The sequence below is a fragment of the Protopterus annectens genome, chromosome 2.part0 (genome assembly GCF_019279795.1).
Source record: "Protopterus annectens isolate FY-2018-M chromosome 2.part0, PAN1.0, whole genome shotgun sequence".
In the NCBI taxonomy this organism is placed as follows: domain Eukaryota; kingdom Metazoa; phylum Chordata; order Ceratodontiformes; family Protopteridae; genus Protopterus; species Protopterus annectens.
The window spans coordinates 585,660,628-585,674,890 of NC_056728.1; the positions used below are offsets into that span (position 1 = coordinate 585,660,628).

At 36.6% G+C, this 14,263-nt stretch overlaps 1 protein-coding gene across 14 annotated transcripts in view; it reads left to right on the plus strand.

Moving 5' to 3' along the window:
• LOC122793158 (transmembrane protease serine 11D-like) overlaps window positions 1-14,263 on the plus strand; it is a 971,710-nt gene that overhangs the window by 611,529 nt on the left and 345,918 nt on the right. For all 14 annotated transcript variants that reach the window (XM_044060954.1, XM_044060958.1, XM_044060960.1 and 11 more), the window contains one exon: window positions 13,933-13,956. In XM_044060954.1, the coding sequence (XP_043916889.1) occupies window positions 13,933-13,956 (24 nt within the window). The remainder of the gene's footprint in view (window positions 1-13,932; window positions 13,957-14,263) is intronic.

Consider the following 14,263-nt stretch of genomic DNA (forward strand, 5'->3'; position numbering starts at 1 on the left):
ATTTTACATTTGTCAACTGGGAAATACCAAGCAGACAGATAAATTATACATTAAACTCTCTTATTAATTAAGATTTGCTTTTTCCATGCATAGCCTTTTCATTCTTACACACCATTGAATATGTATTTATTTTTCTAAAAATCATTTCTACTACAAATAATAATATGCTGAAGGTACTGCTTGATAAACTCTGTAAATCTGCATCATTTCACATAGAAATGAACGTCATCACATCTTGATATCTAGATTGGGACTTCTTATTACTGACCAATCACTACTTCTTATATCTTCGCTAATTCATACATTTCAGAACAAAGATTATTGCCCTATCTATGCCAATATGTTATCATTTATGTCAAATCCTAAAATACTCAACTCCTACCTCCTAACATTATATAATCTACAACATAAAATAATTTTCTTTATCTGGCCAAAATATTCTCAATGCATCCCTTAACCATTTCAGTCATGCAGTCTACTTAGCATTTCACATCTTTCACGAAGTAGACATAAGACTCAGCTTTTCCTACTGTATCTTTTGCAAAGTCACTTAATAATAATGTTGTAACTCTAACTTAGTTTCCACATACAGCCTCACTATAATCTGTTGACCTCTCTGAGTGCACTGCTTAACATGCAGGAGAAGTTTATTTCACATGTTTTAGAGGTACTGTGTTATAAATGTCCTCCATTGTGTTTTATTTATCTGATGGTGAAGATTTAGTTAGCTGGTTATATTATTGATGGAGATACTAGACTTGCAGAGACACAGGAAGTCCAGGACAATTAGATCTCTAATGGCATGGTAAGTGAGACAGAGACCTCCCTCAGAAATCCATAAGATACTGAATAAAGAAATCCAGCACCATGGCATAGAGGAATAAATCTCTAACTATGGACCAAATGACTCAGGTTCAATTTGTGGCTCGGGTATCTGAGGTTTCAGAACCATGACATAGAGGAATAAAGCTCTAACTATGGCCCAAATGACTCAGCTTCAATGAGTGGCTCGGGCGTCTGAGGTTTCAGCACCATGGCATAGAGTAATAAAGCTCTAACTATGGACCGAATGACTCAGGTTCAATTAGCGGCTTGGGCTTCTGAGGTTACAGCACCATGGCATAGAAGAATAAAGCTCTAACTATGGCTCAGATGACTCAGGTTCAATTAGCAGCTTGGGCTTCTGAGGTTTCAGCACCATGGCATAGAGGAATAAAGCTCTATGGACCAAAAGGTCTATATTATAACAGCGAATGCTTACAACAGTAAACGCTGTATAATCAACCCTAGAATGTTGAAACTGCAAGATGCCGAAAACACGGAACAGCGATTTTTTTTTTTCCCCACGGAAAAAAAATCACTGCTCCATATAAAAAAAGAAAAAATAAGCACAAAATAAAGTGAGGGGCTTCACCCCCCCACATCCCACAAGGTGGGGAGCTGTGCTACTCACAACCCCCTACTTAAATATACCAGCTCTGAGATCACACCATAGTGGAGGAAATGATAAAGTCTTAAAAATGGCCCAGTGATTTTTTTCCCTGGGGAAAAAATCCTGTTCCGTGCATTCAGAATTTCGCCGTTTCGAACAAAAAGATTTGATTAAATAGCGTTGGCTATTTTAAGTGTTTGCTGATTTAATAGGGAACCGGACCAAATGACTCGGGTTCAGTTAGCATCTGAGGTGTTGGCAGGGAGGGATGGGTGTGCCTATCTCATGAGGGAATGACACTCATTTTGATGCATCAAGAGGGCAGGTCATAATATAAAAAATCCTCCCCACTTTCCCAGAAGCATTTACTGGCAAGACCCCCCCCCCCCCAGATGCTCTTAGGTTTACACTGGCCTCAGCTTGAAAAAAAACAGTGCTAGTCAGGGTGGGATGAAAGAATGGGCAGGTAGGCCTGGCAGTGGATGAGCGCACTGGGATAGAAGACCTTAAAGTATGAAACAAGGGACGGGAAAACAAAATAAATAAATAAATAAGACATTTTAAGGATAGAGCTTCCAACCTATCTTGGTTGTTCAGGGACTTTAGGCTTGTGATCTTTTTAATTAGGAACCTTTGGAATCATTCAAATTCTTTGATATGTCTAGCATGATGCATCACAAATTGGACTTTTATTTATTTATTTTATTTTATTTTTATTTAACAGTTGTTGACCGGGAATGTCCGACTAGGTTCCACAGAGCCTGTTTTCAGCTGAGGCCCGGGGAGAAATGCTCCAGATGCATGTCTTTGGAATTGTATTGTATTCAATAACTGGACTGATCAATGTTGAGTATAAGGGAGATGTTATCTTATTGGAACTTGCTGATAATCCACTGGCAATTATCTGGATAAAAAAGTTATTTAATGACAATCAATTTTTACATCATGGGCAAAAGAGAGGGTACTGTCAACCCAAGTACCTAAATCCCTGACTGACTACAATATCATTTAATTTTCTAAAGATATGTTTTCTAGATAGTATGATGGGAGAAAGGATTGTCTTTCAAAAGCCAAGATGCCATACTTTTTAGCATTTAGACATTTAGTTTGAGCAGTAACAGGTCAGATATAGAAGCTCCTCAGCATCCATGTTCTCTCATTTCCACCCTTTGTGTGTTTTTTTACAGTGTGTGTGTGTGTGTGTGTGTGTGTGTGTGTGTGTGTGTGTGTGTGTGTGTGTGTGTGTGTGTGTGTACATATACATACATACATACATACACACACACACACACACACATATATATTTATATATATATATATATATATATATATATATATATATATATATATATATATATATACACACATATGCATGATTTGTGGGATCATTAAATATGAAAAGTCTGATGATATATCCCAAACTGTATTGAAACTTCTGTGCTGAATGGTATTAACATTCTTTTTCTGCTTTTCTGTTCTTTTTTGCTAAAATTACTTCCACTTCCACACTCAGCCTACTCTAATCTCACACCCAAAAAATCATTATACGCTAGACTGATTCATTTAAGAAATACATCCACATTGCATTACATGGACTCACCAAACATGCACAATGGCAACATTATGTTTATTGTGTTTTATTTAATGTTCCATTTAACACTGTTACATTATTATTATTATTATTATTATTATTATTATTATTATTATTATTATTATTAGTTAGCCCTGTGTTAAGTTGGTTTTGATACTGAGGCTATCTCAGTTTAATTAAGTAACATCAAGTCCATCCTTTACACTCCGCAAGAAAAAGATGTACTTCATAAAACTAGTAAATGTGTGTGAAGAAAACAAGAAAGCCCTTATTGCTTGCTTACACCTTAGACCTACTGCCTTCTAAGGTAAAACACAGCAGTAGGCACATTTTAGACCCAAAAGTCGCTTTGTCATTAGCTTTAAAGCAGGAACTAGGAATCTTATAAATTATTCATGTGATTATTACACCCAAATTCATATGGTTTATAGCAGTGCTGCAACAATTACAGGACCTGATTTTGCATGGGCTGGTTACTGGGCCTAAGAAGACTTTGTGAATGTGCTAGCTGCAATACATGAAGGCTTCATTGTTTTATCTCCTCAAATTGTATTGCCTTTGTGAAGTATCTCAGTTTAAGTCTTTTTAATCTACTCCATTACTTTAAGAATGTCAGAAAAACATTCTACTCTCACTTGACCTATTACCAATTTTATCCTCAATGATTAGGCCTAGACTGTCTGTTTTAACACGTTTCTTAGCCTTAACTCCCTCACAATGAATTTTACCAAATTACAAGACAAATATAAAAGCAAATCATATACTCCCTCTAGGTGACCAGTGGTATAAAGTCAGAGCATCTGTCTTTGTCACCATCGTTCTGGGTTCAGGAGTGATTCTAATTCCTTAGGCTGGATTGCAATATGAGGAAAACGTCTAGTGGCTTCTTTACATCTCAATAAAATAGAGCGGGGTGTAGGATTATTCATTGCCTATATGGACCCTCTTGGAGATTTGGACCCTATAAAGATGTGTTGGTTCAAGAGTAAAGGGGCAGGGCAGACCATCAATGCATGGCATGTAGAAGTGCATAATGTGCATGTCTGTCATTATTCCATGTCACTGCCTCTAATAAAGATTGTAGCAGACTGCTGCAGAATGAGTGATCCTACCCTTGGACCAAACTACCCCTACCAAAACCTCACTCTTGGATCCAGTTTGGAGTGGCTACAAAGATTTAACCTCCTAGAAGTTGCACCTCTTACACGACAAAAATACAAATCTTAAATTGCCAATTAGAAACAACTGGGGTGCATGGGTGCAAAGGGATGGGTAGATGGATTCTGGCAGAAATTATAGCTTATGACAGATGGATGGGAAACTACACACACACACACACACACACACACACACACACACACACACACACACACACACACACACAGGTACCTACAGTCTAACAAATATCCAGAAGGGATTATTACATTTATTCACGTGCAGCAAAAATGACTACTCTCTGCATATTTGCATCTCAGATGGAAAGAAAAAAATATTACTAAGCTGTCTGCATCTAGGACCTATCTAAGCCAAGTTAACAAATATTGAATTATGCTCCATTAAATAATGTCCACATAAAAAGAGTAACTCAATTCAAATACCTAGGCTAATTGTCCTACAACTAATGTTCTCAGTCCATCCATCCATCCATCCATCTATCCATCCAGGAAACAAGTCTTGCATATCTATATCCTTCTTTGTCTTTTGTTACATTTGCATGATGGCAATAAGAGACTTTGAGCCTATCTGTATGCCCTTTTAACTGCATTTAACATTCTATTCCCCACTATCCTTACCATACCTTACAGTCCATATCTACCACCAGTTCAGGTTGTTCATTCCATGGGTCCACAATCCTCATTGTGAAAGAGTACTTTTGGAGATCCAGGGAGTAGGCAGTCCCTACAAAACTCCTTCTCCTAATTCTTTAAGCTTGTGGAGTTAAGATTGATGCTCTGCTGTAATGTAACTCTCAATGTAGCTAAGTCAGTGGACATTCTGGAGACTGAATTGAAACCTCCCTCAACTCACATTGAAAACCAAAAACCAAGAAAATCAGTTGAGGAGCAAAAGAAAAAGTCCTCAGGACTTAACTCTGATATCCTCCAGAAATGAGGACACTGTATAAGATATATTTCATTAACTGTAGCCTTGCTACAGCCCCTAATAGCCACACACACACACACACACACACACACACACACACACACACACACACACACACACACACACACACACACACACACACATGTTCTGCAATCCATTTTGCAATCATTTAAGCAGATACTTAAAATGATAATTGATACTGCCTGTAGCCTTGCAAATATCAATCAATGCTTCATAATCTCACCCTTCTATAGCAACTGCAACATTGACTGTTTAACTAGCATTTAAACTGCTGGGATTGTAAGACTGTAATTAGAGCTGCTTAAATAATTGCAGACACTGCTTGCAGGAACTAATCAACATCACTTCAACAATGTAGATAACACCTCATAACAGCTTGTTCTAAGAGTTACTCCCCCCCTTTGGCCTTCCTAGCTCTGAATTTATAGTTCTCGTTCCCTTTATGGAGTTGTTCCTACTTTCTTTCCCAATGAGAAAGTTCACAAGAGCTGTATAAAGAGTATTATTTTAACTTGTCCGCCATCTTTGTGGAGAAATACAGTGATAGTGCCACCTGGGCCTTGTGCAAAACACCTGACTTGTGACACATGCATATCTATCTATCTTTGATTGAATCTCAAATATGGCTTAACCTTACATAAAAGAATCAGTTTCAGCCTGTTCATTCTGATCACACCTGGTGATCTAATGGGGCTGTGTTATCATGGTATAAAAATCTTCCACAATAGTGGCCAGAATATTTACAATAAAAATAAACATGATAATGCTATGTAGACCTCTTTCATCCAGACTTTTAGATCAAAACTGAGAACTGGGCAAACTAGAATATAAATAACAAGGAGAGAATTCAAAAGTGCTATACCATTCTCAGAAATGGCACAGTAATCAAATGCTAGTCAAATTTGACTTTCTCTGTAGCTGTAAATGGTATTTGCTGTCTAGACATGCCCTCATCTGCTCATTGAAACTTTTAGATATGTCTGCTGCAGTAGAGGGAGAATTATAAATACTAAAAGCTTGATATGGGAGTAGGAAATCTCTAAATAATATCACAAGAGAGCCCCAGAACTTTAAACAATAAACAAAATAAACCATTGGTGGGTAACAGACAACACTATTGCTGGCATTACATTATTATGTTATGTCAACATTGACAGTGAAAAAAATTATAGTCCCATCTAGCAATGAAGTCTTTGGCAAAACTGCATGGGATAGAGCAGGGCATCTAATTTATCATCTGGCTAGAAGTATCACTTGATAATGAAATTGTACTGCACTAGGTACTGTGTACACTTTTAGTCATATCAAGGCTGTAGACTTATTTATCACATCCATCTGTGATCTCTTACCCACCTTCACAGTCCGATAGCATGGGTACATGCTTTGAATTCACAAGCTCCTCATCATTTGGATTATAAAGTGTTTTAACTTTGAACATTATATCCTGATGTTTGCTAATACAGCAGTACAAGAAACTATTTAAAATGTCATGTGTAATGTGTATCAGTATTTCAAATGTGCCTTCTTGGGATTCATAGATTCACTGTCACCCCTGAAAGTCTTAGGATAAAACCAGAACTTCTTTCATTAATGACATTAATTTACTAAAATAATACAGGACTATATTTGCAGATAACCCCTGAAGGATAAACTAGTCTCTGCACTTTAAGACAACGCAGGAACATATTTCAATTAAAGATAAGGGAATAAAAGAACATCTTTCACAGCAAACAAATCAGTCCAGATTAATTAGCTATTTGCACAGGGGTATCATGTTGCCCCTTTATCCTGGCAGAAGCTCTACTATCTTATCTTTTCCAGATCTTCCTACTTCAGAAATAACTGAAAAGCTCAAGCACTTCATTCTTTATGTTAAACCACATGTCACTTACTCTATATATTTGCATTAACAATATAGTGCATAACAAGCATGCTTGCAATAAATAAACAGGCAAAATAATCAATAAAACAATTTTCAGTTCAGATAACCTTGACTCTCTCTGCAGCAGAGAATAACATCAAACCTAAATTAATTCACTTAGAAATGTTTTGTTAGTATTTGCAGCCTATGTGATAAATAAAAAATGCAGAGAAGATGTGGCACCTTTTAAATGGAAAGAAACATTTATCCATTCTTTTCACCAAAGGATTAAAAGATTGCAGCTTAACAATATTTGGTCAGTTGATATCCTGTGTCCACTTGGAAAAATAGTGGAGAGTCATGCATATGCACATATTCTCTGAGATTCAAAAAGAACTTCAGTGATCATGGGAAGGGATATGGTAAAAAGGCCCTGCTTCACTATGCATAGATCTGTAGTTCAGAACATTTGCTGTAAAGAGGAGAGACCTCATTATTGGCTAATTTGCATGTATCTGAATCACCACTAACTACCATGAGTGCAGATGACCACTTTCCTTTGGTTGTTTATACTGATGACCCATGTATCGTATTGGCACAGATCCCCCTCCCCATTCACTCTCCAACACACACACATATACCAAGTAAAACACATGCATGCACATCACATACCTCTTTCCTGTACAAGAGTTGACTTAAGGTCCCCGATATCCCTTCTCATGTTTTTGTCCCATTCTACAACACGTATCCTTACAGTCAGTTAACAATATCAGACATTAGACTGTATGGTAGCACTGTTGCTTTGTTAATTTTTTAAGTGAATCCTATTGGTAATTTAAATAATCTGCCTCTTGTTGTCTAGTATACCTCCTGCCTTTTTACTGAAACATCTCCCACTGTCCCTCATAACCCATGAACTGTTACAAGCATTGGATTGTGACAGACATTACAGCTTTATACTTTTTATTGTGTAAAAAGCTCCTAACTATGCAAACAAATCGGTTAGTATAGTGTGTTAATGCTGCTGTTCTGTCTGTAATGGGTGCAGGATTTGAAACATTCTCCCTCTTTTCCACATTGCATCTTTGTTTTAAGACTTAGATAATATGTTGCAGGTTCCTCTGATGCCTAGTGATGGCACAGATGACTGATGTCTTCAGTGGGAGGGTGCAGGGTTTTTATTGCCTTTAAAGCACACTATTTTCATTCCCCCAATGCCTAGTCTCTTAGTATTCGCAGTGGTGGTGCTGCGGTAGCATTGTCGCCTCACAGTAAGACGCTGTCCGGTTCGATTCTCAGCTAAAGCGTCTTCTGTGTGGAGACATGTGTGAATGTGCATACCTTCGTTGAAGGTTGTCCATCAGGGCTGGTAGCTCGGCACGTAAAAATCAACTACCAATCATTAGCAGACCGAAGTTCTGCTGTGGCGACCCCTAAACGGGAAAAGCCAAAAGACACAACAATGCCTAGTCTCTTACATCCACCCGCATCTTTTATAAGTGCTGTTAAGGTTGTAGAACATAAACCATGATGGCTAATGTTCCCCCTTTCCCTAATTGACTATTAAGGCATGATTTTAAAGTTATCCCTGATATCTGGTCTTCCCATGCCCACATCTAGTATATGTGTCATTCAGGCATAGTAGTTAAGAGTTATTCCTGGTGTCTAGTATTCCATCTGCCCACATCTTGTTTAAATGACATGAAGTCATGGCAGTGAAAAATTGTCCCTGGTGTCTAGTGTTGCCCCTGACCAATGATGTCTTTTTTTTATTAAGTACCTCTAAGGCACAATAAAAAGTTTATTGAAGATGCCCCATAGTGTCTCATGTTCCCCACCAACCCACATCTTCTGCAAGAGCCATTAAGGCACATTAGTTTTCCCTAGTTTCTCCTAGTCCCACTCACCTATGTCTTTAGAGTTCTTTCCAGTATATTTACTGGTTCTCCCCAAACCCTTCAGTGGGAGTAAGTGTCCCGCTAATGAATCAATGAATTTAGAGCTCTTTCTGGTGGCTAGTGGTTCCCCCAGTGTTGCAGGATTTGCTCATTATTCTAGGGAAGCGTGGAGGAATGACAGACCATCACCCCCCCTTACACACACACACAGATCTCCCCTGTCCACTACCTAACACTGCTACTATGATCTTCCAAGCAGACACACAGTCACACATACTCTCACACATGCAGCTTCACACACACACACACACACACACACACACACACACACACACACACACACAAAACTCCACCTGTCCGCTAAGCTTCCTAGCACTTACCTCTGCTATAATAGATAAACACAATCTTTTGAATATGTTAAGGTATACATCCTGTGTACATTTTGAGGTAGCCTCTCTGAATCAGGCCCAACATCATTTTGTAAAAAAAAAAAAAACAACAACATATTGTGGCACTTGGCATGTTTCTTCAAAGCAAGATGTTGAAATAACAATGTGTGCAGTTGCTGAATGCCTACATACTGAAATTAGTAATGGCAATAGTGTGGGGATATTTTTCCCTAGATCTATAAAAGATAGTTTGTACTGTTAATTATTCGCTTTTGCTGTCAAGGCTTCTCATGCTTGATGTTTAATTGACTTGTGTTGAGTACTTTCACATCTGTCTGCATGATGATTGCATAAGACAGGATAAATCAAGGTAATTTCTTTATAGGTGATGTCATTATGATTAAATCACAAATCCCATTGTCTGAACATTACTTTTCACAATATCTTTAAAGGAAACATGGGGTCATTAAGTAGTTCACAACTGGTCATTACAGTTCTGATGGCTCAACACTGTTAAGTGCTAGCAATGCTGACATTCAAATGAAATTACAAGAAGGCTTTGCAAAGCTTGGAATCTGGCAAAATTCAGTTCTGTTACTTAGAAAAAAATAAACAGCTTACCTTTGTAGGTTGGAAAGTTTATGGAGTTCAGTTTGCTAACCAGCAAAATAGTGGCAGGCAGTAGTGCCACAACAGAGACTACTAACACCACTAAATGTTTTGATATCTATTACAGTAGTAGACTGGTGTTTCATTAGCAAATACACAAGGTTATAAAGAAATACAGGAGAGACATGGCAGATTCCATCATGTCAGTCACGTTTTACAGACAAACTGAAGCTGAAGGATGAAATTCCTATATATGGTGATTGAAAATACCACTGTTTTTGGCCACCCTCACTTCGGGCTCCTGTATATAAAATATGTCAATGCTTCCAGGAACTTATGGAATGAATTTATTTTTTTTATTTGTGGTAGGTATGTTGGCACATATGAACTCTTTCTGGCTACTACAAAGGTACACATCAAGATTTTTTAGTGAGTACACATCAAGATTAGATGCAACTGCAAAGCGTTTTAGTGTGTACACATCAAGATTAAGTATAACTGCAAAGCGTTTTAGTGTGTACACATCAAGATTAAGTATAACTGCAAAGTGTTTTAGTGAGTACACATCAAGATTAGATATAACTGCAAAGTGTTTTAGTGAGTACACATCAAGATTAGATATAACTGCAAAGTGTTTTAGTGAGTACACATCAAGATTAGATATAATTGCAAAGCATTTTAGTCAGTACACATCAGGATTAGATATAACTGCAAAGTGTTTTAGTGAGTACACATCAAGATTAGATATAACTGCAAAGTGTTTTAGTGAGTACACATCAATTAGATATAACTGCAAAGTGTTTTAGTGAGTACACATCAAGATTAGATATAATTATATTTTAGTGTCTGCACTATAATTGGAGCACATACAAATAAAGCCATACTACTCTACTGTAGAGCTAAATGGCTTAACCTCTACATAAAGAAACTCAACTTACAAAACAATTCTGAAAGACACTGTACACAGCCTTATCAAATATATATGTTTCTTCTCCAACTTACCTAACATTTTCTTCAGTTTCTTTTACTTCTTTCTGTTGACTCACTTTCCCTTCTCTTCATGATCTCTCTTCCCTAGTGATTGCCGTCTTTTTATCCTTTCCATCCATATTTATTTATTTATTTGCATTTGTTTACCAGGAAGCTCCACTGGGCCAAGGTGAGCCCATTTTCAGTCGAGGCCTGGGCAGAAAAGCTCCATACTAAAGTTAACAGTATACAATATGAACTAAACACAATACAGAGTATTTACAGTGTACAATACATGAAATTATGCAGTAAATATAGATCATTGCAATCAATACAGCCACATAGGAGGGTTGCAGTTGAGCCATTTACAGTCATTTTACAGTAATACATCTAGAAATAAGGGTGCTTATACAATAGAATATTTGTTTTATGATGATCACATTTAGAGGGCATGAATAGTTGGTAAATGGAGAATGTAATGCAAGCAGGTCAGTTTTGTGGTAATTGAGAGATACAAAACTGTGAAGAGTGAGAGTACAGATAGAATTAGATGTGGTGGCATTGACGTGAGAATCAGGTTTTAGGGAGTGTGGGTTTGGCACGTGCACTACCAGAGAGAGTAAAAATGTTGTCTAAGCAACTTCTTGAAGAGGGCAGGATTGCTAGTGATTTGGATTGATAGTGGGAGGGCATTCCATAGTTTTGAGACAGTAAAAGAATAAAGCATCTGACCAGCTGAGAGATTTGTTTTTTCTACTTTAGCAATAGTTTGTTTTCAGATCTAAGAGATCTATTTGGGTGATATGTGGTAAGTAGATTAGAGAGGATGGTGCAATTTGATGGTTTATGTATTAATTTATGTGCAGTTGTTAATTGTAAAGATGTGAGATGATGTGTGAGTTCAAGCTAATTTAGTTGACGTAGTGATGAACAATGGTGGGATGAGAATTTTGCATTTCTTACAAATTTAGTAATCTTGTAGTGGCATGTCTAGTTTGGATTTCAGGGAGGACTGGATGTTGGTAAGGATAGGGGCACCATATAACAGAGATGGTAGCAGAAAGGATAAGGGAAGAGACATTTTTGTGGCATGGTTAAGGAAGAATGTATGCCTATAGAGGATGCCCAATTTTTGGCGTGTTTTTTTTTTATATTTCTGTGAATATGGAGGTTGAATGTTAGATTTTCATCTGTGAAGACACTTAGCAATTTAATACTTGGAACAACATCGATAATAGTGTTGTTTTGGGAATGAACAGTGAATTCATGCTTGTTAAGAGGAGTGTTTTTTTGGGAGTGAAAATCAGGAATTTAATTTTATTGGGGTTTAAAGTGAGATGATTGTTGGACATCAAGGTTTCGGTTGATGTGAAGACATTTTAGGTAAGTAGTTGTAGTTCAGATACAGACTTGCCTGTGCAGATGATTGTAGAATCATCTGCATATCGAATGATGATGCCTTGAGTAAGGGTGCTGTGAAAGTTGTTAATGAATATGCTAAATAAAAGGGGTCCCAGTATGGATCCTTGGGGAAGACCTGTGGTAGTGTTAAGAAAAGGTGAGCAAGAATGCTGCCATTTGGTAGATTGTTGCCTATTTGTAAGGTAGTTTGAGAACCAGTTCAGAGTTTGGGGTGAACCAGTTCAGAGTCTCATGCTGTTTGTTTATATTTCTATTTCTGTCATCTGTATATCTGTGTGCTCAAGCATGTTAAGAATGCATTACTTTCCATTATATCTGCAATCGGAGGTTTCATCCCAGCCAGTATATTATTTTTGTCCAGAAACATACACAGTATTGCTTTTATGCCATCTGTTTTTCATAGTAAATCAAATGCTAATTACATTTGCATTAAATGTATTATTTCAGCCGTTATATAGCTATACAACGTATAACCCTCTATAAAATGTCTGATTCTCTATAGTTGTTATATTATTGTTGTGCCTTATCTCTCTTTTATTATATATTACCAGTTGTTCTGTGTGTTTTACTGACAAATCAGTCATCTGCTCTTGTGAATTATGTAGGTAGCTTTTCTTACATTGCTACTGCCACATACTAAACTAGTCACCTTATCTGCTCTTCTACACTGAAATACTGTTTCACTGATTTTTTTTTATACTCTGTTATTATAAACATGTTATTTAATATATTACTCTTTGCAGAATTCTGTCTCAGTGTCTACAGTAACTGGACAGTCTTTAATATGCATTTAATTAATTGACTGAGTGATTGGTTAACTAATTATTATGCTAAGATATTGAAGACTTTAGGCAGATTCATAAAAGAATGAGCAATTAGCAAATATTCATGGCAAACAACATATGTTTTAAGATTTTGCTTGCATTCATTAATTAATGATGGTAGAAAATTACAGAAAGGCAATTTCCCAGCATCCCCTAATTAGTAGAATACTGATTGGTTTTATGTAAGGAAAAAAAAACGGTATGTACAACTGGGAGAGAAGGTAGGAAGCCCAGCAAAATAAGCATCTGTACTTGATGCATTTTGGAAACCAAGTAGTAGATTTTAAAGTTTATGCAATATTGAATATAATATCAGTGATATTTACACCTCTGAAACAAACAGAACAATAATCAAATTACATAATGTGGGCTGTATCAACAAGTATATTTTTGTTCATTAACGTGTAAACACTCAAGCTGGTTGAGATGCATTCTGCACTCCTTGAGGGACATAGCACACTGAATTAGTATTTTATCTTGTTGTGAAAAACGATACCTGAAAAAAGATTTAAGGTCAGTGAATATTTAACTGACATTTATGTTAATTATTTTATATGCCAGTACTTTGCTTGAAATAAGCACATCACTCTCAGGAATTATCTAACCTGTTATTTTCTGTATCTACTCTAAGAGAAGACTTAGGTAGTATCACTTCAGATATGAAGATAACATTTGATAAATGAATATCAGTAAAGTTAATTATTTTTTTTGTGCTGGTCATACATTACATCACAGCTGTAATTACATAGTTAATGTCTTTTCATCTAAACAAAATATCTAAATATTCATTTTATTTATTTTTTTTCATTTCAGTGCCTGATGTGACAACACTTGCAAGTAAGTACTTTTTCTTTCAAATTATCTTTAATTGCTTTTGCTGATTGTTGTTGTTGATAAAATGTTGATAAGTGTAATGATATCTAAAGAAAACACAGCATTTAACTCACTGAACACTGATTGCACCTCCAGTAATTTCTCTAGGAACAGCCTACAGATGCTTCTAGGCATCTACTGTTCCTGTTCATAGTTAGATTAGTAGTTCTAATGCCATGTGACATGCAAGTAGTTTAAATATTTAATCTTAAAGTTTATTTGATGGGAAATACAACTGAATAAATATTTGACCTCTGTGTAGTGCAGCTAA